The 27,698-nt window shown below is 42.4% G+C and overlaps 1 protein-coding gene and 4 non-coding genes across 11 annotated transcripts in view; all 5 read right to left on the bottom strand.

Annotated features, from left to right (window-relative positions):
* UBAP2 (ubiquitin associated protein 2) overlaps window positions 1-27,698 on the bottom strand; it is a 135,131-nt gene that overhangs the window by 26,358 nt on the left and 81,075 nt on the right. For all 7 annotated transcript variants that reach the window (XR_013635758.1, XM_073343394.2, XM_073343393.2 and 4 more), the window contains 9 exons: window positions 26,542-26,731; window positions 25,521-25,734; window positions 23,629-23,903; window positions 22,908-23,080; window positions 21,117-21,327; window positions 17,799-17,838; window positions 7,725-7,908; window positions 3,585-3,651; window positions 144-339 (listed from right to left, as the gene is read on the bottom strand). Coding sequence is in view for 6 of the 7 variants with exons in the window: in XM_073343394.2 (XP_073199495.2) it covers window positions 144-339; window positions 3,585-3,651; window positions 7,725-7,908; window positions 17,799-17,838; window positions 21,117-21,327; window positions 22,908-23,080; window positions 23,629-23,903; window positions 25,521-25,734; window positions 26,542-26,731 (1,550 nt within the window). In the remaining variant the exon portion in view is untranslated. The remainder of the gene's footprint in view (window positions 1-143; window positions 340-3,584; window positions 3,652-7,724; window positions 7,909-17,798; window positions 17,839-21,116; window positions 21,328-22,907; window positions 23,081-23,628; window positions 23,904-25,520; window positions 25,735-26,541; window positions 26,732-27,698) is intronic.
* Window positions 6,654-6,736, bottom strand: LOC140912183 (small nucleolar RNA SNORD121A). Its single transcript, XR_012159260.1, has one exon. It is a non-coding gene; the product is annotated as a small nucleolar RNA SNORD121A (small nucleolar RNA).
* LOC140912184 (small nucleolar RNA SNORD121A) lies at window positions 9,441-9,521 on the bottom strand. Its single transcript, XR_012159261.1, has one exon. It is a non-coding gene; the product is annotated as a small nucleolar RNA SNORD121A (small nucleolar RNA).
* LOC140912182 (small nucleolar RNA SNORD121A) lies at window positions 23,416-23,501 on the bottom strand. Its single transcript, XR_012159259.1, has one exon. It is a non-coding gene; the product is annotated as a small nucleolar RNA SNORD121A (small nucleolar RNA).
* Window positions 26,141-26,224, bottom strand: LOC140912181 (small nucleolar RNA SNORD121A). Its single transcript, XR_012159258.1, has one exon. It is a non-coding gene; the product is annotated as a small nucleolar RNA SNORD121A (small nucleolar RNA).

Here is a 27,698-nt window from a genome sequence, read left to right as displayed (position 1 = left end):
CCAGCAAGTAAAGCATGCTGAAAAATGCAAGTCTTTAAAGAGTGTATATTTCTTGGCGTAGTTATTGCTGGCGTGGTGCTCAACTGACAACCCTGCAGACTGAGGTCCTCTGTCTATTCATGTGATTTGTTAATATTGCGAACCTGAAGACACTAAGGGAGCTGCCCGTGTAGAAGCAGCTGGCATAGACACGCTGGTAACGCTCAGGCCAAGGCTGTTCGTAGTGTTCATACTGCTTGCCATGCTGACAACCGAGGATATGGTGCTAGTGGCTGAGGTTGAAGCAGTTGAAAAGGTTGTTGAGGGCTGGAGTGAAGCTGTGCTCTCAGCACTGGTGTGCTAGAAAGGAGACAAAAAGAATGGGGATCACAGAGCAGACAAACCACACTGCAAAACACCTGAGTAAAACCACCACCCGACCTTGTAGGCAGCAGCAGCATGTGCAAGAGAATCCTAGCGTTATCATCCGTTTTATACACATACTCAACAAGGAACAGTGAGCCAAAGGTTATAAATCCATTAAGAGGTTCTATAAACCTATACCATGAGAATGAAATGCAAGTCATCAGGCCTGAGTTGGAACTTGGAATTATATATCTGTGGTTCAGTTGTTTTTTTTAGTGTGTTAAATATGGTCATTTTGGCTCTCAACAGAATGATCCTTTAACTTAGATAAGGTCACACTTGTGTTATCTTTGCAAGCGTCATGGGGTTTATCTAAGGAAAAGGATATTTGCTTTAAAGGGCACATGCTAATAGAATTTCTTCAGGCCACTTGCAGAAATTAAAAGAGAAATACAAACTTAAAAACCGTGATGCCCTTAGTGGTAATGGAGATGTGTTAAACTGATATGCAAGCCAGATAGGGTACTGCTTGCAGTATAGTGCCAGAGAGCAATATAAGTGCCATAATGGCAAAGCTAAAGCTCAGCAAAGAATGGGAAGAGGGATCGTTCTGCTAAGTAAGAGATTTCAAGGTACAGTAAAAGCTGTTTTATCTGGCACTTCAACTGGGAAGCTCTATAAACCAGCATTTCTGATATTTATTGAAACACCCGTTTATAGTCCGGTTGGCGCAGGGCTGGCAGGAGGTTGGGGTGCGTGAGGGGGTGCGGAGCGCGGGCTCTGGGAGGGAGTTTGGATGTGGGAGGGGACTTGGGGCATGGATCTGTGGGCTGCTCACCTTGGTGGCTCCCCGCAGGCGGCGACCTGTTCTGGCTGCTCCCAGGCGGAGGCGCTCCTAGGCAGCTCTATGCCTGGCGCTGCCCCCACAGCTCCCATTGTCCGTGGTTCCCAGCCAATGGGAGGTGCAGAGCCAGTGCTCGGGGTGGGGCCAGGGCAGCCCCCAGAGCTGCCTGCCGTGCCTCCGCCTAGGAGCAGCCACGACAGGTCGCCACTTGCAGGGAGATGCCTGAGGTAAGCGGTCCACGGATCTGGTGCCCCACACCTCCTCTTGCACCCCAAACCTCCTCCCACACACAAACCCCCACCCAGAGCCCATGCTCCACACCCTATCTCGTGCCCCCAGACTTGCACCCTCTCCCGAACTCTCCCCCTCTTAGTTAACCGGCATTTTTCACTAACGGGCACCCCCCACTCTCCCAACATGCCAGATAAAACAGCTTTTACTGTACTTGCTGACTAGGGGTGATGTAATGGTTTCTAACACACTTACTGGAGTGCTACATATACGGAACCCATACAGAAAAGCCGTGTACTAACCATAACCAATCCATGCGCCATTTTGGAGTTGCATACAGAGGGGCAGCCCACCACAGAACAAGACAGCAACCGTCTTTCTGTTCAGCTCTAGTAGCACCACATTTATTCAATACTGGTTGTCTTGTTACCAGAAACAAACTATGACAGTAATACCCATGCAACAGATTCCAGAATCACGTATTACATGGTGTTCTTCACACACCTCAGACCGTGTCATTTGCACACTGCCTGCTAACTCAACTCCACCGAGGTTAGCAATAACATTCAAAACTTCGGAGCAGCTTCAAACAGCCACTTTACTATGACTTTTTAATGTCTCTCTCTATTCCCTTATGTGGAAGTTTCCTCTGGGGTTACATTTGTCTGAGGAGCAGGATGGGCAAAATTCAGTGCTAGACCATTGACAGCTTTAATGTCCAATCAATCATGAGCCATCAGCAATAAAGACAAGATGTTTATACCACTAGCGAGCTGGGAAATTCCCCCTCTTCCCTAGTGAGATAAAGCACTTGTCTCAGTCTCTCGTGGGTGGTAACACTTTAAAAAGGCATTGTGACACTGGCAGACCAGGTGTCAGCTCATGCCTAGGCCCAACCAAACACTGATGAATGCATAGCTGGAAACCAGTCTGGCTCACCTGTGTGTTAGTGTTATTAAAATAGGTATTAGATTTATAAAAATATGTTTAGTGTTTAGACTTTATGAAAAGCATGTAGGATGTTGCATGTATTAATCTCACTTAATATAACCTAATAACATGGGGTACAAATGTTAAATGTTTGCACTGTAAACCTCTAACTGTAACTCACCAAACAGGAAAGAAGCATTAACTAATGTAAAGGCTGGCTTCCTATAGAAGGTGTTAGGTCCTGTACACAAGAAGGCTCACTGAAACCAAACGCGCCACTGTGAAACATCAAAGGACAAAAACTTTGCTAAGTGCATTCCTCCTCCCACCCCCATGAAGAGGAGATGTGTGCATGAGTTCATCCCATCAGCTTGAACTCTGGGAGGAAGAGAATAAAAATTCCTGACATGAAGGAACTGGTCTTTTATGCTGGTTGGACTCTGAAGGGCAAGGAATACTAATCAGAAGCAAAAGATCCCCAATGCTTGGCGTGGGTTAGCCCTGAAGGACTTAGAGAGCTTGCTTATAATAGGAGCTTCTATCACCTTTTGGAACTTAATACGAATTCATTTGTGTGTATGTTTACCTGCTTTAACCTTGTAAATAACTCATTTATTTTTCTTAAGTGTATTATATAGGATTGGCTACAAGTGTTATCTTTGGTATAGAACTTAAAGTGCAATTGACTTGGGTAAGTCCCCTTTGGGACTGGGAGCAACCTAAATATTGTTATTTTTGGTGTAAAGGACCATCTCTCACAAAGGCACGCTTGCATGGATGGCAAGACACACCAGAGTACCCAAGGGGACTGTCGGTGACTCCATGTTAAGGCTGTAACAGTGCTTTAGGAGTTTACACGTGATACTTTGTTGGTGAAATCTAAGGATAGAATTCACAACCAGTTTGAAATTTGTGCCCTGCTTCTTAGCAGTCTGAGACTGGTCCCACTCCAGATAGCTTGACAGGCATCTTAAACTTTTATCAGGAAAGCTGACTGCAGATTTAATGAGACAAGGTGGGTGAGGTGATATCTTTTATTGGAACAACTACTGTTGGTGAGAGAGACCAGCTTTCGAGCTTACACAGAGCTCTTCTTCCAGTCTGGGAAACGTACTCAGAGTGTCACAGCTAAATGCAAAGCGGAACACATTGTTTAGCATCAGTCAAGAACACATTTCAACACTGCAGACAACAGTGTAGACTAAATAGCTGTTATGATGCAAACGGGACTTACCGCATGTGAGGTGCTCGCAGACAGCACTGCAGCAGAGGAGAGGCTGCTCTGATGATTGGAGAGGGAACTAGAAAGACAAATTTTAAAGGGTTAATCAATAAAACTAAACTAAACAGACTAATCATCCTGAAATTTCTCACAACTGAACATTATAAAAGCATTTAAAAATACTTCTTAATGTTTTAGTGTTTTATTTTAGCACTAAAAAGAAGTTATTGAGATATACAGAAAACCAGTTCTGGAATCAAAAGCAACACAAAGTCAAAGGTCTTCTTACAATGGAGAATGGCAATTAACTACTCTCCTCTCAGTGTTATAAGAAAGCCATTGTGACTGACATGAAAACATTGTTCATTAGAGTTTGTAAATTTCTATGAGTTTTAAATGAGTAAAAGTTTCTTATGGGGTTGCCAAAGCAATGACTACAAGCCATTTATAAGAAGAAATAGAATCCCTTCTGAATTCAACTGCATAATACTGACCCCACTAATGAACATTCCAGAGTATTAACACTACATGTCTGCTAATGGTCTCAACCCCTTCAGGAAAACAGGGACCAAAAAAGTGTATATTAAAAAGGGTGAAGTAAAAGCAGGAAGAACATTTGTCACTTAGAACACCGAAAGGGAATTCTAGCATCAAACTGAAATCACACCATCGAGCCCCCAAATCCATTTTAATCACTCCCAATATGCATACATAACACTACAGATCTTCTATTGTTATCTGTAGTGTTGTTCTAGCTGTACTGGTCCCAGGATTCGAGAGACACAGTGTGGGTGAGGTAATATCTTTTATTGGACCAACCTCTGAAGAGCAGCTCTATGGAACTTGGAAGTTTGTCTCTTTCACCAACAGAAATTGGTCCAATAAGATATTACCTCACCCACCTTGTCGCTCTTATATAAAAAAATTCCAATTACATTTTAAAATATTCAAACACAGTAAAACTCAGGGAGTCAGAGCATGTTAAAGTGTCCATTACACAGAATATTCACTATAGAAATTCTAGGTAGAAACAGTGAGAAGATAAACGGAAGAGTAGTTCAAATAAAAATAAAAAAGACTAAACAATAGGAGTTTGCATGTATCTGTATGTCATGTAGACTCTTCAAGCTCGGATTCAGGAGCAACTTCTGTGCTCTCAAACCTTCACTGCTTTAGGCAGGTCTCCACTTTCTGAATTTAAAACACAAACCTGATTGCCAAAGTACACTCTTCATTTAATCAGATGATTTAAAGACCTAAATCCCTCATCTTGGTTACAAAGGAAAAGCCTCATATCTCCTGAGAGATGTAGAATCATAAAGGACAGAACTCAGCCTTGAAATAACAAAGGATCAGCTCCTTTTGCAACAGTAAGGAGCTTGTTTCTCACTATCCGGTTCACGTACATTAGGACAGTTCTCAGAGGCAGACTTACTCCTCAGAAATCTCCTAGCAGAAATGAAAAAAGCAAGCCACATTCTTCCTGCTAGATGTGAATCTTCTGATGCCTCAGCAGAAGGAATACAGTCTTCCCAGTTCCTACATTTTCAGGCAAGCCAGCCATTCTCAAACTCCTAACCCTAACTTTTTAAATCAACTCTCGTTTCTTGTACTGCATTGTTTTGCTTTTCTCGTCCTTGAGTTAGGCTATCCCCCGACATCCAGCACAACTCAGCTAGTTTATCTTCAGGCTCCTTTAAATCTCTGGGGAAAAGGCTTAAAGTTTTTCTAACTAGTGGAAATGGACTCTTATAGAGATTCTACTTTTAGGGAGTAAATTCATTCTTCCTATAACTGCTTGTTTTCAATCAAGGAGTCCAACCTCCAAGATTATAGTGCTAACAGTGACACCAGCACCAGATTTCAGCAGCTGTCCTGTAAAAGCCTTCTTGGCAGGTGTCTAAAGCTTATTTTTAAGCATTTTAAATGACCAACAGCTTCACCTTTCCTCCCACCCCAAAACTAATACCACCGCAGCAAAATAAGGATCAAACAAAATGCAACCACCACAAACAAAGCCAACCACCCAGAAGAGTAAAGCAGCTCAGAACCAGGTCTGCTCACACTCACACGTCTATATGCTCCCTTCAGAATTCTGGCATTAAGAAAGCCCCATTCATGTCAATGAGGGACAGGAGGACAAGTGTCCTGACCATGATTAAATACAGGCATTTTCTTTGGAGATGCACCAGTGGTGTTTATAACCAGACTGAAAGTTAATAGTGTCAGACAGTTCCTAATTCAGGACCAAGCCCTTTGGTGCATGTCCAGGAGGAGGACCAGCACACACCTCTGCAGCTGTACAGATCAATTTCACTAAGACTTTTAGTGCCGCTCTGTATAAGTAGGGGCATAGCTGTATAAGTAGGGGCATAGCGAGCAGATCGAGGGACGTGATCGTTCCCCTCTATTCGACATTGGTGAGGCCTCATCTGGAGTACTGTGTCCAGTTTTGGGCCCCACACTTCAAGAAGGATGTGGATAAATTGGAGAGAGTCCAGCGAAGGGCAACAAAAATGATTAGGGGACTGGAACACATGAGTTATGAGGAGAGGCTGAGGGAGCTGGGATTGTTTAGCCTGCAGAAGAGAAGAATGAGGGGGGATTTGATAGCTGCTTTCAACTACCTGAAAGGGGGTTCCAAAGAGGATGGCTCTAGACTGTTCTCAATGGTAGCAGATGACAGAACGAGGAGTAATGGTCTCAAGTTGCAGTGGGGGAGGTTTAGATTGGATATTAGGAAAAACTTTTTCACTAAGAGGGTGGTGAAACACTGGAATGCGTTACCTAGGGAGGTGGTAGAATCTCCTTCCTTAGAGGTTTTTAAGGTCAGGCTTGACAAAGCCCTGGCTGGGATGATTTAACTGGGAATTGGTCCTGCTTTGAGCAGGGGGTTGGACTAGATGACCTTCTGGGGTCCCTTCCAACCCTGATATTCTATGATTCTATGATTCTATGATTCTCTCCTGCAGCCACCAGGATGAGGAGACACTGTGGCAGAAGGAAGGAAATGGTTCAGTCATGCACAGGTAGTTTTCGAAATGCACATTCCCCCGACACTTTGATTCATCGGGGTCCACTACTGAAAAGACTCAGACTCAAGAGCTGTCTGCACATGCAAGTCAGATATGTGCTTGGAAATCAGGCATCACTGTCTTTTCAGGTTACTCCAAGTCTGTCCCACATCATGCACACCCCAACCCAAATTTCTAGCAAGGCGCCTCACTCATCGTTTGTGAAGCACTTTGGATCCCTTTTGGATGAAAGGTGGTACAGCAAAAACATGAGAGATCGAGTCTCGGGTGAAAGGAATAATTCCAATTACTTGAGTCATGTAAGACTTCACTCAACACTGGCTGTCCAGTAGGGCACAACAATGCACTAGCTGGGAGATGGACAAGACCCATTAGGTCCTGGTTCAATCCATTCCTAAATTCAAGAAATAAAGTGCAGAGGTCAAACAGCATAAGTAGTTTGTATAATTAATATAGACTCACGAGGACACCTGTTCAAGAAAGAAGCTTTAATAATGTGCAGTGGGAAGCAAACAGCTGACACAGAAGAGCTGAGTGGTGATGGACTGAACTTCCCAGAGCTTCAATCTGACATTTCCTCAAGGAAACATCTTAGCAAGAAGCACTCGGAACCACTCAGCCCTCAGTCCCAAAGTAGGCATTTTTTACTTTAAATGTGTGATGATCAAGGATTTAAACATCTACAACATTTTAAAATGGTCAGAAAAGCAACTGCTAAAGAATTGAATTTTTATAGGATAAACCACTGGCCAGATTAATAGCTGGTGCTGTGGATAAGGTGGCAGAAACACCAAATGAAGGTGTGTGTCTCATTTGGAATCCATTATAGGCTACACTGAAGCAGCAGATCCTTAAATACAATATTGCTGCTAAATCTATGAGACTCCAAGCACAGAGATCTGTGGGCACAGTACCACTGATATGTAGCATGTGGTTCATATATTCCAACCAGAAACATTATCCTGGATCTCTTATCAATACCTGTCCTAGTTCAGGTTAAAACAAGAGAGGGGACCGCATTTATCTGGAGTCACCTTGTACACTGACCCATTTCTATCCTGCGCACACTGCCACTAATCCCAAATTCAACCCGTTTTCCTTTGTCCTCCTACTGTACCTGCTTAACTGGGAGAGTGAGCTGCTGGCCAAGTCACTGGACTGGGGCAAGCTGGGTAACGCTGCTGTGTGCTGTGGAGCTGAAGGCAGAAGCGAAGCAGTGGAGGACGCCGTGCTAGGCAGAGACCCCGCAGTAGGAAGCGAGGGAGAGGTTTCTGTCTTAGACGTTGGAACTGATGAAGTAGCTGCAAGTTAGAAAAAGCCAATCAGAAAGGAATTCCAGCACACACAACCCCACGTATTTGATTCAGGAACAAAGAGACTTTAAGGCAAGGCAGCATATTCCAGTCAATTTACCAATGTGTGATGGATTGGTGCCGATGACTTAGTGACCCGCAGGCCCTGGTAAAGCCATGCCATCTGTTACTTTCCTTTGACAGGTCTATGATTTTCACTAGTAGATTTTTAATGAGTGAGATTCCTTTGTTTACTTATCTATTGTCACTTTTTTTTTGCCCACTGGTCTGTCACTCCCCCTCTGAATCTCCTGCATTGATTCCAATCTTCTTCCACATCAATTTTGAACTCCTCGTCCTCACTTTCAAGGCCCTTCCCAACCTTTGCCTACATCTCTTTTTGTTCCTCTCCTAACTGCCCTACTTCCACCCTATGCTCTACCAACACAGCATGTCTTGATAATCCCATGGCGATCTCCTCTTACAACCCTGTGCTTTTGCCCATGCCTGGAACATCATCCACAACCCTGATGTAGCCTATTCCTCATGGTATTTCCTCAAGGCTCACTTATTTCGGGTAGATGACCTCCATTCTCGCCCTCTTTATAGGGTTTTTCACACTCAGATTTCCAGCACAATGGCTTTACTAGTCAAGAATGAAGAACTGCTAGCTGTAAAAAACTGCAGACACCAAGTCCAGTAGAAAATAATAAAGAAGCTAATGGCTTTTATGCAACTAAGGTAACACTCTGTGCATCTTTCAATTCCCTTTTCTTCCTCCCACATATCACTCTGCTCTTCTGGTTACACCTAGTCTAACTTGAAGCGTAAGCGTGACAAGGGTCTATTGTATTTGCCTGTAAAGCTCCAGGCACATCTATTATGCTGTAGAAATAAAAAAATAATTTAATCTATTTGTAAACAAGAACAAGACACTGTTTTGATACTCCTCAAGTGAGTTTTGGACAGACAAACACAGTACGTACAACTTACTGGTTCAGAGTAGCAAGGAAGTACATCCCTTTAATAAATGGTTTAGAAGTATTTGGGAAGTGCTGACAATGAAACAAAACAAGCTACAATCAAACATAACGCCCTTTCATTGAGCACTTTTGGTGACCCAAACAGATGACGAATATGTCCTTATTTTACTCATCCTAGAGAGATGGAAAATGCTGAGAATGAACTGTTCTACTACAAATCAATTAAAAGTCACCTACTTATTACAAGTGCACCTTTCCCGGGGATCACTCCATTGTATTGTTAAGCTGGAGGATTCTAGGGCACTAATGTAATTATCCAGTTAAATCCATGCCATTGTTGTTTGATGTCCCATGAAGAACTTCAATTACAACATGGAAATTCAGAAGTTCTCAAACTCCTTGCTGAAATTCACAAGCAGGTACACTGAACAGCCATTTGCTACTAAGATTCAGAAGGCCAATTACTCCTTTCATGCAGCTCAATCTTTTTATACCTCATGGTTTCAGTGACTATGCCCCAATGAGTTAACTATTAACTGGTATGCAAAATACAAGAGGGATGAAAAGACTCAGTCTTAAGAGTGTCCACAGTACAATTCGGATATGTGCTTGGAAGTTAAGCATCATCGTCTTTCCATGTTAGCTGTTTTGTTGTAGCTCTGAGACCCCCAGTTAGGATCAGGCCCTCCCACTGTGTTAGGTGCTATATAAACAAATATGAACAGTAACTCCCTCAAGAACTTGCATTCTGAAACCGAGCACAATGAGTATGAGAAACAAAGAGAGGGAAGGGGGATGAGGGGGATGAAAATAAAAGCATGTAGTGATATAGGGAGCAACTGCACTACTTGATGGTTCATGAAAACGCCATTTAAAAAAATAAAACTAGCTGGTCCTGATAGACACACAAGCCATTGCTGACTGGTTGAATTCTTGTGAGGGTCAAAGCAGAAATGGGTCTTGAGGAGGGAATCTGAAGGAGGAGGTAATGACCATCCAGATCACTCAGATGCAGGGATGGTGCGGCATGCGTAAGGGGTGGCACAGAAAACAAATCACACAGATGGCTGTAGAAGAAGCTGATAATTGGATGAACAAGGCTGGCATCCCTTTGCAGAGGAGGAAGCAGCAAGGGTGACACTATAAGAGACAAAAAGAAAAGGAGTACTTGTGGCACCTTAGAGACTAACCAATTTATTAGAGCATAAGCTTTCGTGAGCTACAGCTCACTTCCTCAGATGCGTCAGATGCATCTGAGGAAGTGAGCTGTAGCTCACGAAAGCTTATGCTCTAATAAATTGGTTAGTCTCTAAGGTGCCACAAGTACTCCTTTTCTTTTTGCGAATACAGACTAACACGGCTGTTACTCTGAAACCTATAAGAGACAAGACAGGAGAAGCAGAGGGGGGGCAGTCATGAAGGCCTAGACAGGAAGGACAAGACACTTGCACAGGGTGTGTTTACAGAGGGGAAACCAGGCAAGAGAGCTGAAGAGAGGAGTGACATAGTTGAGCAATGGGCAAGAATAGAGTCCCAGCTGTCATATTTTGAAAGGATAGGAGGGGTTGGGGAAGGCATAATGTGGAAATCAGAGAGGAGAGGACAGAAGTCAAGATGGAAGATTAGGACTTGGACTACAGTTTTAACAGCATGGACAGAAAGAAAAAGGTCAGAGTTAGAGTGTGTTATTAGGGGGGAAAAAAGAAGGGTTTGAACATAGCCTGGATGTGTAGGGTAAGTGTGGAAGGAATCAAAGATGGTCCCCAGCTTACAAACCTGTATGACAGAGGACAGCAATGTGAACAGAAATAGAGGATTAGGGGTGGGCAGAGGGGACTCTGTATGAGCTAGATTCTAGAACAAATGCATAACCTTTAAGAGTTCCAAGGTCAGTTAAGGATGATCTATTTTGCACAGCAAAGAATTTGAGACTAAAAAAGTAGCCAAGTGGGTCTTCAGAGAATGTTGTAACTTGGGAGATGAACAAATCCAATAAATAAAAAAGCAGGCCACTGTGCTACAGACAGGATAACTTACACAGCTCCCTTGTGGCAGCTCGTGCTTGGGTTGTAAACCCGTTTTCGGCTGGAACAGTATTTTACAGATATTTTGAGAGCAGCTGATTCAAAGATGGTAAATCAGCAGACTCTCAAGCTTTTCTTCCCCCCCACCCCTAAGCTGAATTTTGTGCTGATGAAAACATGCCAGGTTTGCAGATCTGGGTACTCAAGACCTCTGTTCACAAAGCTTGTATGAGGAAGAGTACTGGAAGGACAAACGGCCCTACTTCTGATACCAACCCTGAGGGTGGTTTTTGAGAGATGGATACCTTCCCAGAGTTGGGATGGACACAAGGTGTGGAGCTGAGGGGGTGGGGTTTACAGGGATATCAATTTGTGCTGCTACCCATAAAAAGGAACACAGACATGCTCATACAGGGCAGAAAAGCATAGCCAGAAAGTGAGCCACAGGGGGCACTACCAGTAAGAGACTACATGAAAAAAGGTTAATTAGAAAGGCCAGACAACCCCTGCCCCTGCATCAGCATGTTTTTTGCTCTACTGCCACAGGCAAGCCATCCAGCAGAGGGAGCATGCTAGCCAACCTTATTCCCAGAAGTTTGCTGCAGGATAACAAGAGATAACAAAACAAAGCCACATTCCTTTTGAACTTTACTAAAAATAAAATTATGATCTCTCTGTTCTCCAAATGGGAAGCTGGAAAATTGGTAAGAAACATCCAATTGACGGCAATGTGGGCATAAGAATTTAAAAAATAACCCTGGGAATTGCCCTGTGACTCCAAGTCCAATGAGGTGAGCTGTAGCTCACGAAAGCTTACGCTCAAATAAATTGCTTCGTCTCTAAGGTGTCACAAGTACTCCTTTTCCTTTTGCGAATACAGACTAACACGGCTGTTACTCTGAAACAAGTCTATTCAGTGTTGCACATCCGGGAGCAGATTTAATAAGACTGATTTAACATTTCGATATTAGCCAATAAGTAAAAGTGCAGCTCACATGAGAATACCAGAGTTAGAGTTACCAGTGCCTTGTCCCTTTAAGAATTGAAGGTCTGCAAAGTCATTAGAAATAGAGTTTCAGAAAAGCATGAGAGAAATTAAACGACAAATCCCTGGGGAAAATGTGTCACTCTATCCCAGAAAACAACCAGTTTTAAAGAAAGACTGTAAAGTAACAGACAAGGTGGGAGAGGTAGTATCTTCCACACCTGTCTCGCGAATATCCTGGGACCAACACGGCTACACCACCACCACCACTGCATACATTTAAAAACAGCAGGATAGATTGGGAACTCCCACCAGAAGGATAGATGAACTGAGGCTAAGCAGTTTGATTTATCAAACTGAAAGTAGGATTTGAAAGGGGAACGCTGAGAGAACAGAAGCTGTAATTAGGAGAGTTTGTTTTGGACAGAGGCTCAGGAGCTAGCTGGAAGGAAAAAAACTCAGCCTGCCAAACCTGAGGTGCATCTCAAGGCCCTATAACCAGGGAAAAGATGCAACTGAATTTTACCTGCATGCAGCTCTTAAACCCAGCGCAAGAGCCAAAAGACACATCAGGATTCCCTACTCAGAGAACTTGATTTCAGAGAGAAAGTACTGTTTGCCTCACAAGGAGCTGACTCTGACCTAAGATATAACCCTGTCCTTGCAACAAAACACATTCCTCCATTTAGTCCTGACAGGATAGTCAGACTGTGACGCAACCTCATTTAAAAGATAATCAAGTTGCACGAGACCTTGTTTGAGAAGCTGCATACTCCTGTAGCTGAGGAAGCAGAGAAACACCAGAAGTTGGGGAATGGACGGCATGCTATGGCAGCAGCTTGTAATTCTGTCAAATTGCCATACACAGAGCACAGGTCAGAAAGGGAAGCAGCACCTCCTCTTGAGTGAAAAGAATCTCAAAAGGTGACTTGTTGATGGATGAGATAAGGGAACTAAAGGCTAGTATTGATGAACTCAAAGGTGCAAAAGCTGAAATTAGTATAAGCAGCAAGCAAGCTGTCTGGGTGCACATAAAAGCAGTGAATGGTACGAGCACACATGCAGGCAGGCAACCTCAGAAAAGAGGATGTGATAGCTCAGAGGTGGACAAACTACAGCCCGCGAGACCGTCCGGTCCAGCCCCTGAGCTCCTGGCCTGGGAAGCTCGCCCCTGGACCCTCCCCTGCTCTGGGCAGCGGGAGCAGCGAGCTCCTGGGGCGTGCAGCTGCAGAGCCGCGGCCTGACCCGGTTTCTGTGCTGTGCGGCGCGGCTGCCTGTCCTGGTGCAGCCGCACCACCAGCGTGGTAAGGGGCCAGGGAGCAACGGTGGGTTTGATAGAGGGCAGGGGAGTTTGGGGGGTGGTCAAGGACCGGGGATGTGAATAGGGGTCGAAGTGGTCAGAGGGCGCGGAACAGGGGGGTTGGATGGGGCAGGGGTCTCAGGGGGGCAGTTAGGGGCGGGGGTTCCGGGGGCCATCAGGGAGAAGGGGTGGTCAGACGGGGCAGAGGTCCCGGGGGCGCAGTCAGGAATGAGATGGGGGGTGGATGGGGGGCAGTTAGGGGCGGGGGGGCCGGGGGCCGTCAGGGAGAAGGAGTGGTTGGATGAGACAGGAGTCCTGAGGGCGCAGTCAGGAAGGGGGAGGGGGGGGCTTGGATGGGGCGGGGGGTACGGGGGCCGTCAAGGGACGGAGAGCCGGAGGGAGGGGTGGATGGGGCAGAGGTCCCCGGGGGGCCATCAGGGAAGGAGAAGGTGGGGTCGTTGGATAGGGGGCAGGGGCCAGGGGCCAGGCCATGCCTGGCTGTTTGGGGAGGCATAGCCTCCCCTAACCGGCCCTCCATACAATTTCAGAAACCCGATGCGGCCCTCAGGCCAAAAAGTTTGCCTGCCCCTGTGCTAGCTGCAGACAATCTGGCAGAGGTGATACTTGTGACCGCTGTTTCATATGTGGCAGTATGGAACACTACCAGTCAGGTGTCATGCAGGAAAATCACAAGAGAGCAGAGGCAAAGTCGACACTATCAGATCTACCAGGAGCAGCCTGTATTTGCCATTAAACACCCAAGCTGCAACCCAGAGTACCCAATTTAGGGTATGTCTACACTACAAGTTGCAGCACTCCAGGTATGTCACTGTAGTGTAGACACTTGCTACAGCAACAAACAGGGTTTTTCCCCATCACTGTAGTAAATCCATCCCCTCGAGAAGCAGCTGCTAAGTTGATGGAAGAGGAGATGAGGTTTGCATTTTCCTACCTGGACAACGTTCTTGTGGACAGTGGCACTTTTGAAGAACGCACAGAGAACACCAGGAGAGTATTGCAACAGTCACAGAAGCATATAATTAAGATGAACGTTTCTCAATATGACCTTAAAACAGAGGTACATTACTCAGTAATGGTGGTATCTGCTGAAGGTTATAAAATGGATCCAACTGACACCTTGACTCTTTGTGTTCTCGCAGAGAAACCACCGAACACAATACAGGAACTCTGCAAGCTGCTAGGTTTCATCATCTACTACTGAAGCTACATTCAAGACTTTTCTAGAATAGCACAGCCACTGTATGACTTGTTGATTGTTTCAGTGGAATCTGACTCAACACTGTCAAAAGTGGCTTGGAAAAAGAAGAAAGCTAAAGGGCAAGGAAAGGCATTTGGACAGATATCCTCCCAACAGCCACTTCTCTGGACTCAGCGACATCAAAATGTTTTAAAACAACTGCCACCAAAAACTGCCTATCCTGATTTGCGTAACCCTTTTTCTTTCACGTAGATGCTTCCAATAAGGGATTAAGTGCAGCCTTCTATTAATTTCAAGAAGATAGAATAACTGGTATGGGTCAAGAACATGGAGGAGGATGCTGAGGAGAATTATCACCTTCACTAAGGAAAGCTGGAGTTTCTAGCTTTGAAGTGGGCTGTTACTGACCAATTCCATGATTATTTCTATACACAAAATCCATCAGTTTACAGCAATAACAACCTGCTAACCTATGCCTTCATTTCTGCCAGGCTGAATGCCACAGACTTCAAAATTAGCTGACTTGAACTTCAAAGTTAATCATCATCTAGGGAAATCTAAGGTGTAGTCAGATGCTTTATTTAGAGTGCCCCTTGATATGGAAAAATAGATGACAAAATGCACAAAAGAGACAAGCAAAGATGTTAATGCTGTCTTTCAGTCCTTAGATGTACAAAAAGATGACAAGGTATCTTAGTTAGCAGCTATTACTACCATCCCTTTGCTAGTAGAAACTCATGTCCACAGTTATTAAATCCACCATAAAACCATTTCCACAAGAAGATATTTTGGACGTTCAAAAGGAAGATCCAGCTGTTGCTAAAATTCTTCATTATAAATCCATGGAGTAAAGACAAAATAACCAAGAGAACACAGGAGGATATGGTAATATGTCCACCCTGATGTGTGAGAGTGGTACCACTGCATCTGGAAACAGATGCAATACTTTATTGGAAAACCAAGTTACAAAATCAACTGGTATTACCTGAAAAATAAAAAAGAAAGGTAATCAACAGCTATATGAAGAAATGGGACATTTAGGAGCAGAGAAAGTAATCAGTCTTTCAAGAGATCGGTTTAATTGGCCACAGATAAAGGCAAAGATCAAACATTACATTACTAAAGTCTGTACATGAGTCAAGCAAAAGAATCCTCACCAGCCAACTAACAGTTACAATAGAACCATTTAAGTGTGAAAATAATTTATTTGGAAAGTTACAGCACTACCGTTTCTATTTTACATCTCTCACAATCCCATGCCACCCATAAGGCAATGGGCAGGTAGAAAGGCAGAACTGAACTCTTCGCTATGTTGTGAACCTTGCTAGAAGAACAAAAAAGTCAAGTTGGAAAGTTTCCCTTACTAAGTCTATAACTGTACACAAAATGAAGCTACAGAGTTCTCCCCTCTATATATTATATGGGGGATCACATTTACATATTGACATTGCATTTGGTTTACCTATAAACTCTGAATATATACCTGGGCACCATAAAGATTAAGCTGAGAAATGGACACAGAAGATGAAAAAAGCATATGAACTGGCATCAAAGTGTTCTCAAAAATCTGCTACTTGTGGTAAAAATCACTATGATCAGAAAGTGCATGGTGTTGCCCTCCTTCCCAGTGACAGTACTTGTGCAGAATCTTTCAGAGAGCGTGATCAGAAAAACTAAGATCCTATTGGAAAGATAAGATTCATGTTTTATTTGAAAGGAAAGGGGATAGTCCAGTCTATGAATTAACAAGCAAAAAATGAGGAAGGATGTTTTAAAGAGTTCTCCAATGCAATCTTTTAGTTCCCTGTGACTGCTTGCCCTTGGATGTAACACCATCTTCTAAACCACAACAAAGGAAAAAACAGAGACCAAGGCAAACTAGTGCAACAAGAGATCAAAATGAGAACAAGCATTTGGACTCCAGTGATTATGATAATGACAGTGAAGATGAACTACATTATGTGATGGTACCAGATATTGTCCACGGCACAGATTCTGTGAATTCCAAGGCAGAAACATTTCATCCACATCTGGGAAATGAGGATGTGGTTGACACTGTGAATTTGGAAACTGCATTAGACTGATGTGCCATTCACACCAGCCACTGAAAAACATGAATGCCAAAATGAGACCATGGAACCTGAAACCAGCAGTGCACAAGAGGGCAGATCACCAGAACAATCCATTGACACTCCAGGTCATCCAACTAGAAAAAGAAGAGCCACACAGACACCAAAATATGAATTTTTAGGGACACCAACTTATCAGGGCCTAAATCAAACTACTGAACTCGTGAATGCACCATCTCGCTATCCTCATGTTTGTCAGATGCCATACCAAATGCCTATTCCTGTACCTTATCCTGCAGTCTATCCAAGACACATGTAATACTGGTAAAGTGATACTGACTTATGGTATGTCTATTGCTCTAAAATTAAATGAAGTGTTTTATAATTCTGGATAGTTTGTTATGATGTTAATTTAGTATGTTTTCTCAATAGTCTGCCATATGCCACCCAGTGACTTGGAGTTAACATGATTCTATCACTGCTCATACGGGAACTTTTATTTCTTGATATATGAATATCTTCAGGGATCTATGGAGTTCAGAACTGACTGTTCAGTTGGATTTTGGAACTAAAATTGCCAGACTTTTTCTGCTTAATATGAAATAAACTGAAGAGAGATGCATACATTTCCACCATCCGTACCAGAACTTGAGAGAGAGAGAGAGAGAGAGCGCGCCCCCGACCCAAAGACTCAGTTGAAAATGACAGTTACAAGTTTGGGCATAAGCTTTCGTGGGCTAAAACTAGCATCACTTCATCAGATTGCATCTGATGAAGTGGGTTTTAGCCCACGAAAGCTTATGCCCAAATACATGTTAGTCTCTAAAGTGCCACAAGGACTCCTCATTGTTTTTGCTGATACAGACTAACACGGCTACCACTCTGAAACCAGTTACGAGTTTGTGCAACTTGCAAACTTCTAATAAATCAAATTAATGGACTGTAGGTTATACATAGTTAACAGAAATGTTGGGACAACATTATATTTACATGGGGGGAGTGTAGCACTCAAGGGAACATCAGGGTTATATTTACCTGTGCCCTGTCCCTTTAAGGATGGATGATTTGCTGAGGGAGTCAGAGGGGACAGCTCTGGTTGCAGCAGCATGTGCTCTGAAAGGACTGAGCAGCAATGGGGCTTGTGCAAACTGTGTTTATTTTTTGATACCAAGTTTAAAACTCAAACTGTTTAGCCAAAAATTAAACAGCGAAAGTTGTACAAAGCCTTAAACAATCTATGACTACAATGGTGTGCATGTTGAGGGGTAGGGGACAGTCAGAAAAACAGCTGTGTATATAATGGAGTTTTATAAACTTACTGTCAAGAGTTGGCTGTGTTCGAACACCACTGTGCCCATTCTGTAAACAAAGGGAAAACGAATGAGTAAGCCACCTGACAGAGGTGGTATTAAAAACCCTACATGATTCAGACATTTAACAGGCTGCTCATTGCAAAACTTTATATTCATTCCAACTTGAAAGTCAAGAGGGACGTGAAATAATCAATTGCCATTCCATGGGCTAAACTATATAGGAAAGCGTAGGTACAATGTTTGAGAGACACATCCCAGGGACACAGGAATAAAAAGGAAACAAGAAGGCTATATGAATGAATGATGGTAAAGTCAGGGACACGTGAGAAACTGTCGTCTCCCTGATCTAATAGAACACACAACTGCACCTAGGCAAATTACATAGAGAGTTTGGAACCCTCCATTGGGAGATAAGGTTTGAGAGGAAACAATTGCTTCTTGGATCATTCTGGTCCATAAAAGTGAATGCTCTAGATTTATAATCCTCTGCACCACCACATAGAACTTGTTTCAGAAGTTAAGTGTGATTGAGCCATTAAGTTACAGAGACCAGAACGTAATTATGTTTGAAATTGTTACAAGGAGATCATATGGAGAAATACAAAGAGGATGTTATTGTCATTTAAGAACATAAGAATAGCCATACTGGGTCAGACCAAAAGTCCATCCAGCCCAGTATCCTGTCTAGCCACAGTGGCCAATGCTAGGTGCCCCAGAGGCAGTGAACCTACCAAGTAACGATCTAGTGATCTCTCTCCTGCCATCCATCTCCACCCTCTGACAAATAGAGGCTAGGGACACCATTCCTTATCCATCCTGACTAATAGCCATTAATGGACTTAACCTTCATGAATTTATCCAATTCTCTTTTAAACCCTGTTATAGTCCTAGCCTTCACAACCTCCTCAGGCAAGGAGTTCCACAGGTTGATTGTGCGCTAAGTGAAGAACTTCCTTTTATTTGTTTTAAACCTGCTACCCATTAATTTCATTTGGTGGCCCTTAGTTCTTATAGTATGGGAACATGTAAATAACTTTTCCTTATTAACTTTCTTCACACCTCTCATGATTTTATATACCTCTATTATATCCCTCCTTAGTCTCCTGTTTTCCAACCTGAAAAGTCCTAACCTCTTTAATCTCTCCTCATATGGGACCCGTTCCAAACCCCTAATCATTTTAGTTGCCCTCTTCTGAAATTCACAGATTTGTATATTCCAAGGCCAGAAGGGACCATCGTGATTATCTAATCTGATCTCCTATATAACACAGGCCAAAGAACTGCCCCAAAATAATCCCTAGAGAAGATCTTTTAGAAAAACATCCAAACGTGATTTAAAAATTGCTGGTGACAGAGAATCCATGGCAACCATGGTAAGTGGTTCCAATGGTTAACGACCCTTATTGTTAAAAATATATGCCTTATTTCCAGTCTGAATTTGTCTAACTTTGACTTTGAGCCACTGGATCCTGTTATACGTTTCTCTGCTAGCTTGAAAAGTCCTTTATCAAATGTGTACTCCCCATTTAGGTACTTATAAGACCATAATCATGTCATCCCTTAACCTTCTTTGTTAAGCTAAATCCACTGAGCTCCTTGAATAGATCATTATAGGGCATCTTTTCTAATCCTTAAATCATTCTTGTAGCTCTTCTCTGAACCCTCTCCAAATTATCAATACCCTTCTTGAACTGTGGACATGAGAACAGGACACAATATTCTAACAGCAGTCACATCAGCACCAAAAACAGGTAAAATAACCTCTTTACTTCTACATGAGATTCCCCTTTTTATGTATCCAAGGATCACATTCGCTCTTTTGGCCAGTGTCACATTGGGAGCTCACGTTCAGCTGATTAGACAACACGATCCCCAGATCTTTCGCAGAATCACTGCTTCCCAAGACAGAGTTCCCCATCCTGTAAGTATGGTCTACATTCTTTGTTCCTAAATATTGATATTTAGCTGCATTAAAACACACACTGTTTGCTTATGTACATCTTATCAAGTGATCCAGATCACTCTGAATCGGTGACCTATTATTTACCACCTCCCCCAGTTTGTGTGTCATCTGCAAACTTTATCAGTGATTATTTTATGTTTTCCTCCAGGTAATTAATAAAAATGCTTAATAGTATAGAACCAAGAACAGATCTCTGCAGGATCTCACTAGAAACATACCCACTCGATGATGATTCCTCATTTACAATTACAATTGGAGACCTATCAGTCAGCCAGCTTTAAATACATTTAAATGTGTGCCTTGTTAATTTTATATAGTTCTAGATTTTTAATCAAAATGTCAGCCAGTGCCAAATCAAACACCTCACAGACGTCTACGTATATTGCATCAAACACTATTATCTTTATCAACCAAATGTGTAATCTCATCACAAAAAGATGTCAAGTTAGTTTGGGAGGATCAATTTTTTAATAAACCTATGTTGATTGGCATTAACCCTCCTTTAATTCTTTATTAGTTGAGCCCTATATCAGCTACTCCAGTATCTTGCTCAGGATCAACATCAGACTGACAAGCTTATAATTACTCAGGTCATCCCATTTACCCTTTTTAAATAATGGCACAACTTTAGCTTTCTTCCAGTCTTCTGGAACTTCCCCAGTGTCTTCCCAAAGACTTACTGAAAATTATAACAGCCCAGTGAGTTCCTCAGTCATCTCTTTTTAAAGTCTTGGATGCAAGTTATGTGGACCTGCTGACCTTGTGATCTTTAAAATGTAATGTGCATATTCTCCTTGGTCTTGTATTTTTATTATTTAACATTTATAACGTGGTAGTGCTTGAAGGCCATAACCCAGTCAGGCCCCACTGTGCTATATGCTGTACAAATGTAATAAACAGTCTCTGCACCAAAGTTACGCTGGCAAGATATCATGATGAACATGTAATGTCAATTTGTTTTTTAAAAAACAAGATGCTAAGCTTCAGGAAGATGGAGTCAATCAAATGAGAATGTTAGCTAGAAACAGACTGTAGAGCAAATCAAGAAATCAAAATCCAGAGAAACATCACAAAGATCTGCATACCTGAGGACCGAAGGGCAAGAAAAGCAACAGCAAAGAACAACAGAGTTGGGTGGGGGGGGTCGGTCAAAAGAGAGTCTTTTTAACCAGTCGAAAAGATGTTAACAGAACAAAACATCATCTCTGTGTTAGCCACTGAAGTCTCAGAGCACCAGGACTATTGTTGAGCTCAACAAAACAGTTGAATTATAGCCTTAGTATGTCACCAACACCCAAACCCATCAGTAATTAACCCAATTAATGTCTTTTCAATAGCGAAGGTTTCTGAAATCTACTCACCGTGACTGCAACAGGGGTTGAGTCCGATGGAGCCATGGAGCTTTGGTATGCTATCCTGCTATGCACAGAAGTCTGGTCATAGGAGGAAGTTGTTGTTACGGGGCTAGTGCTCTGGGACGAGCAGGTCAGACTGGAAGAAGTGATGGCAGAGGTTGTGTAGGTGGACTCCTGTACTGTATTGGATATTGGCAAAGAGGTATTCAAAGGATCACTGAAAAAAGTAAAAGTTATTTATCATCTTGTTAAATGTCATTTCAGATACCTTCATGACATTACCAGCTCCTGCATAGCAACCTGGAACTGGATACCCATTTGCTCAGCTAGAAGTTGCTCACTTTCCAGTTTCCTAGCATAACACAAATTAATGTGGGCCTAGGCAAAGTTACAGCAGCCCTCTGTTCAGAGCCAGCATCTGCACTGAGCAGCAGGGGCCATTTCCCCCTCATAGGACAACTGTATTTTCTCATCCCATATTCCATTCTTCCCCCTCTCAAAAAGGCTAGCTATGATAATTGTTTTCCTGCTTTTTCCTGGCTAGAATTAGCATTCTACTTCGTAAGTGATTTCTTATGCTTTTAGATTGTAAGGTTTAGAGGGAAGACACTACTTCTTACCATGTGTCTGTATCAGAGCCCAGCATAATGGGGTCTGATCAGACTGAGGCCTCTAGTCAATATTCTAATACTTTGAGATCTACTGACAAAAGGCACTAAGAAAGAGCTGCTCTTATTACACAACACTGCTGTAAGTATCCATGACAATTTACATACATAGACTAAGATTTGTACCCTGCCCCTAGATCTTTCTAAACTCTTTACATTTGTTGCCTTTCCAGTATTGCCTGAGTCAACATCAGTCTTGTAGGACTTTACAGGTTAAAAAGCACTTTTTAAAAACTAAATTCTGTTGCCTGTGATTCAAACATTACTTTAAGACAGTTAACACAGCAAGGCATATTTTCCACATCTTGGATACTGAACCTGGGTATCCCTCCATTTCTGTTTATACAGTCTCTTTCAGGCTCCCATACATCAACACATTGCTGCAATGTTTGCTCTGCCAAAACCGGAAGGGTTAGGCTTAGGGTTTTTTTAAGGTTCGTACTGGATTTTTAAAAACATTTACAAAATTTAAGATGAATGGAGGAATTTATTTTTGCAAATCTTAATTCTTGCAAATTCTCCATCAACTTTTTAAGGACGATTTTACACAAACAAAACTCTGAAAAAACATTTGAAGAGTAAGCATGTATTTAGCTGCTATGTTTGCATTTCTTTTGTTATTACTGGAGACATTAGCATTTTAATAAGGGCTTTCCGCCCACCTCAGAGCCTGGCTGCCTTTAGGCTGAGCTTCCATTGAAGTCAGACCTCAGTTTATGGTGTCAGTCTGCTGACAGAGATGGACGTTGTGATGCATTTATCTCTGCTGAGTCAATTATAAGAGTAGATGGGCTGGGAGGGAGCCAAAGCCTCACTTAAACAGCTTTGGGAATCAGCATAATTAAAAATGTGAAGGGTAGCTCATAAAGAGAGCATTTAAGTTCAATTCATTCCCCCCTCCATTCTAACCCATTTTTCAGAATGTTTCTCTAGTCACCAGAAAAGGGACCTTCCTGCTTTTAAGGGTGCCATCCTCAGAAAATAAAGATTGAGGCTTACAAGTAATTATATTTAGCTTCCGAGACAGCTACACCAAACAGCCCCTTGGCAGAAGAGACCTTGATCTTCACATGCCACTTTTTTGGTACAAGAGAACACATAAGGATGCAGAAATGGAACTCTTACGTACTTTACAGGTTTTGAGTACAAGCTGTTGCTGGGCACCTGGCTGATATTCTCATTGCTTGGGGCTGACCCAAACTCTGGGAGAGAAGGCTCTGACCCAAACTCCAGAGCTCCAAACTGAACGTTTAACCCTGTCACATCGGCTGATCCAGGCATTTCCACTGCAGAGGCCGGGATCTGAAAGCAAAAACAAAATCCTGTATCTATATAGTTTATATGAAAGAAATCACTCATGAACCACCTTGAACTCTAGGGAACTACGAACATACAGAACACCAAGTATGTAACTTGGTTACAATCTCACAGCCTTGGCTTCTAACCTGTATCTGTTGGCCAATGCAGCTGCCTCTCAGACGGAGCTGCGTAATTTCTCCCAACTAGAATTTCTCCACCTTAAAACTTAATTTGTTGGTCCCACATACTTTTTGGGGCCTAAGAGATTAAGTCATACTGTCCTCTGTGCCTACTAAAGAGTATTTTGTTTTAAGCATTCACCTCCCAGTCACTAGTTAGTCCAAGAACACTCAGAAATGGTTAAATTTCCTCACAAAACAATCAGATATGTGCTTGGAAAATACCACATCACTGTCTTCTGGACTATAAAGCCACCCATCTTAAAATTTAAAACCAAAAGTGCATCAAGACTGCCCTATAATGTTTCCCCACCCCCCCAAGTATCTTAAAGCCTATATGTGCCATATATTTGCCCCTGCTGTGTTACCCACCTTAGAAGCTGGGGGTATCCTCCGTTTCAGTGGTTTGATCTGTTTCTGCTGCGTTTGATGGGCAGACGCTGCCTGGTTATCCATAGACATGCTGGGGAGCTGCAGCATTTTGCTTGCAGCCATAGAACTGTCTACCGGTGATGGCTCTCGGAGTTTTACTTGGGAGGAGAAGGACTCCAATCCAGGAGGAGGAACAGGGACTGTCTGTGTCTGCTGTTGTTGTCGCTGGGTCAGCTGGCTGAGAACTGGAGATGGTTCAGGCTGGGATTTAAAGTCTAGCCAGCATTTGGGAAAAAAATCATAATTGATGCATTAAACTCTGCTCCCAGGACTTTTATGTTCCATCTCTGTAGTTGTAGTTAAAGAATTAGTGCTTTTATTCACCCCTCTCAGACCTATTGCTGCAGACCGTGTGCACACTCAGTCAGCTGCCAACGCATTATTTTATATAAACTTCAGATTCTGATTATGAATATTATTTTTGCAACCACAGAGCTGGCAACTTAGTTTTCTTTTTTGAAATGAAAACGGAGATTCTGAGACAGGACTATATGGCAATTTTTTAAAAATGGGGAATTAGGCAGCTGTTCATATGGCCACACAACTGCATTATACTCAAGTCTCTAGCAGAAATGCTATGTATTATTTTAGTCAGACCTTGCACCGCTCCACAGTGTGAGGACCTGCCTGAAAGTGGGACTCTGTTAAATGTGGAAAGTGCAATTCACGATAAAAGCTAAAACTCGCGACTTTTGGACAAAGTTTGTCAAGAAATACTGACATGTTAGAGACCATATAATTAAGTTTTCTGATCTCCTGATTCTAAGAGGAGGAATATTTTCAAAGGCTCAAATAGGAGTTAGATACCCAGCTTCCACTGACTTTCAATTCGAGTTGGATGCTTAACTGCCCTTTATAAATCTCCTCCATAGTTTTTAGTTGTTGAAGGACAGGCTTATAAGCAATGATTCAAAACTCTAGTTCACAAACACAAGTGGTCCACAGAACATTGCAGGTCACATGTTGCCAGCTTCTCCTTATTTCCAGCTGCTAAACTGCATTAAAATACAGCTGAAAACACATATTTTCTTAATATTACTTTATGTGAATTGTGGTTGCTACCACAATGGCTGCTTCTATACTGGCAAAACCAGGACCTGTAATTCTCCACAGTAAGAGCATCACTGGAAGCAACATATAGAGACTGCTCAAGCAATTGTTATCATGGTCTTGTCTAACCCTCCACAGAGAAGGGTCTACGTAATTGTGAAGGGGAGGGACGGTGATCTACTCCATCATGGACAGAAAGTGAAGTACGAAGGATGCAGGCGGCCCCAGGATTAAGAAGTGATCCACACTATTAAAGAGCCAGAGAACTCACCATAAGGTGGTATTAACTTAGTCTAGGATTGAAAATTTATACTTTGTCATTAGTAGAAGTACAGTCAAGGTAACATAAAAAGGTCTTTCCCCAGAATTCCTAGAGACATTTACAGTCATACTTTATATTAAGGTTCCATTTACAAATAGATTATAAAGGGTTATTAATAGATTTTTTAAAATAAATGGCTAACCAATTGTCAGAGATGACCCGAACAGGCGGCTTACAACCATCTGTAACACTTTCTACTGAAGCCATGTATAAAAATACTACTCACGTCTATTATGCTTATAACAGCTATCATTTATTAACCTTTTATAAATGGAACCTCAATATAATGTGACTAAGTTTACTAGTCTCCTTTAGGAAGTTAATTTCAAAAGAGAAGCCATTTCTCAATATCATTTTAAAAATCTCTTACATAAGGTCTGGCACTGAAGGGTCAAAGTTCCATAGTCAATGGCTTTAAATAATTAAAAAAAAAAAAGGCAAAACCTATCTAAATACTTACCAAACTGACTGAGGACCGAGGATTGGCTAATCGGGGGTTTTAGATCCCAGGATGAGGTGGTGGCGGTGGCGGAACTACTGCTGTTTTGCTGAGAGCTCGGAGAGGTGAACTGACCCAAACCTGGAGACTTCAGCTGGTCCAAGAGTGGAGATCCAGTGGAGTTTGCTAATTTAGAGGATCCAAGTTCTCCAAACCCAGAACAGAGAACTGAAGACTAGCAAGAAAATGAAGAAAAAAATATTTCACTAAATGTTAACATGACCAAACCTGTGAGGTCGGAGTTAATTGCTCACATTGGCAGCAATGCAGTTCATACTTTATCCCCAGATTTCTAATTAAAAGTGAAAAGTTAAAACTTAGCAAGAAAATCCAACTGAGCACTAACAATATGGGGCTAGATCCCCAGCTATTGTATACTGGTTTAGCTCCACCACTGTTAATGGACATATGTTGATTTACCCAAGCTAAGGATCTGACCCATGTAGTTTTGTTTACATAGTGCCTTAGAACAAAGTAAAGGTAAAGTTACTGGCAACAGTATTTAATTTGTTTCAAAACATTTTCCTACATCTAATCTCCAACTCTATTAAAACTAACAAAGGGTTGCCAACTTTCCATTAGTCCAGAAAACTCAGAAATAGTTGATTTCCACACAGACCAGTCAGATATGTGCTTGGAAAATACCGCATCACAGTTCTCTGGCCTAGAATTCGATGCTTTATACATGGAGTGTTTCATTTTAATCAATATGCAGAGAACTTATCTGCACTTTTCTCAAGAACCAACACAAGCAGTTCACTTAAATGGACAAGTAAACTCATGAGCACAAAAAGGTCCATCTGATACTTTTTTTTTTTTTGGTGAGGACATTTTTAGTCCCGTGTCCCCTCATATTTCAATACCACCTGCAACTTAAGTGCTGCAAAGAAAAGTCATGAAAAAAAAAAGAAACTAACTGAAAAAGTATAAAGTGTTTATTCCATAAGATTCTGAGTCTTTAAAAAGCCAAGATGAATTTTACCAGACTCTGAGGAGAATAGGAGTTTAGAGAACTGGAATTGCCAGTTCCTGATGTCATCTGGGTGTTGTGTTGGGAATTCGTGAAGACTAGGGCTTGGCCAAAGCTCTGCTGTTGGGGAGACTCGAAGGAGTTGCCTTCTGTTTCTTGGCTAGAAGTCACAGGCTTCTGAAGTAATGTTACTAGGTCAATGCTACAAGAAAAAAAGAGTAAGAAGCTGTCAAATACTAAAATTGGGATATTTGAGGACTGAAAGAAGATCAAATAACTAAGATCAGTATGAAGGACACTATGCTAGCCACATTATTTAACCTTTCTGGGTCTCATCTCTGCAGCACACAGCACCACGCAGAAGAGCAAGAATCCAGCTTTCTACTCAGACGGCAAGGTCCTGCCATCTGCTCGAGCACAGGGTTACCACTGCCACATTCACTGCTTCATAATTGAAGAAAACCTTGCATTTTGTTCTGTACTTTAGCATTTCAAAGTGAAATGCGGTGCAATTTCAATATCACTTATCTTGGGTATGTCCAAAGTACTTACCACCATGGTAGCTAAACTCCCATTGGCTTACCTGCTAAGCTCATGGAGATCAACATGATTGAGCCATGGGGGAGTAAGTGAAAAGAGGTGTTATTTGCTTACTTCATAGAACCATAGAATTTCAGGGTTGGAAGGGACCTCAGGAGGTCATCTAGTCCAACCCCCTGCTCAAAGCAGGGCCAATCCCCAATTTTTCCCCAGATCCCTAAATGGCCCCCTCAAGGATTGAACTCACAACCCTGGGTTTAGCAGGCCAATGCTCAAACCACTGAGCTGTCCCTCCCCCTTAATCTTGCCACTCAATATGTACTTCACATGTCTGTAGCACCTGCAACCTGAGAATCTTAAGGTGTTTTACAACTATTACTGCATCAAACTTGCACCCCTCCATGAGGTATTATTCCCATTTTGTAGATGGAGAAACTCTCACACATAGCAGTGAAGTGACTAGCCCATTATCACACAGGAATTCTGTGGCAGAAGCAGGAATAGAACACTAGGCATGTGCCTGAATTTGCTCCACATTACACATCATTAGGATTTGGAACACACGCCTTTCATATACTTAATACGGCCTCTTGTACACCACAGTGTAGTCAGAGCCTAATACTAGATAA

The sequence above is a fragment of the Lepidochelys kempii genome, chromosome 5, assembly GCF_965140285.1.
Source record: "Lepidochelys kempii isolate rLepKem1 chromosome 5, rLepKem1.hap1, whole genome shotgun sequence".
NCBI lineage: Eukaryota > Metazoa > Chordata > Testudines > Cheloniidae > Lepidochelys > Lepidochelys kempii.
The sequence above is the reverse complement of the archived record's forward strand: the minus strand, read 5'-3'. Positions and strand labels throughout refer to the sequence as shown.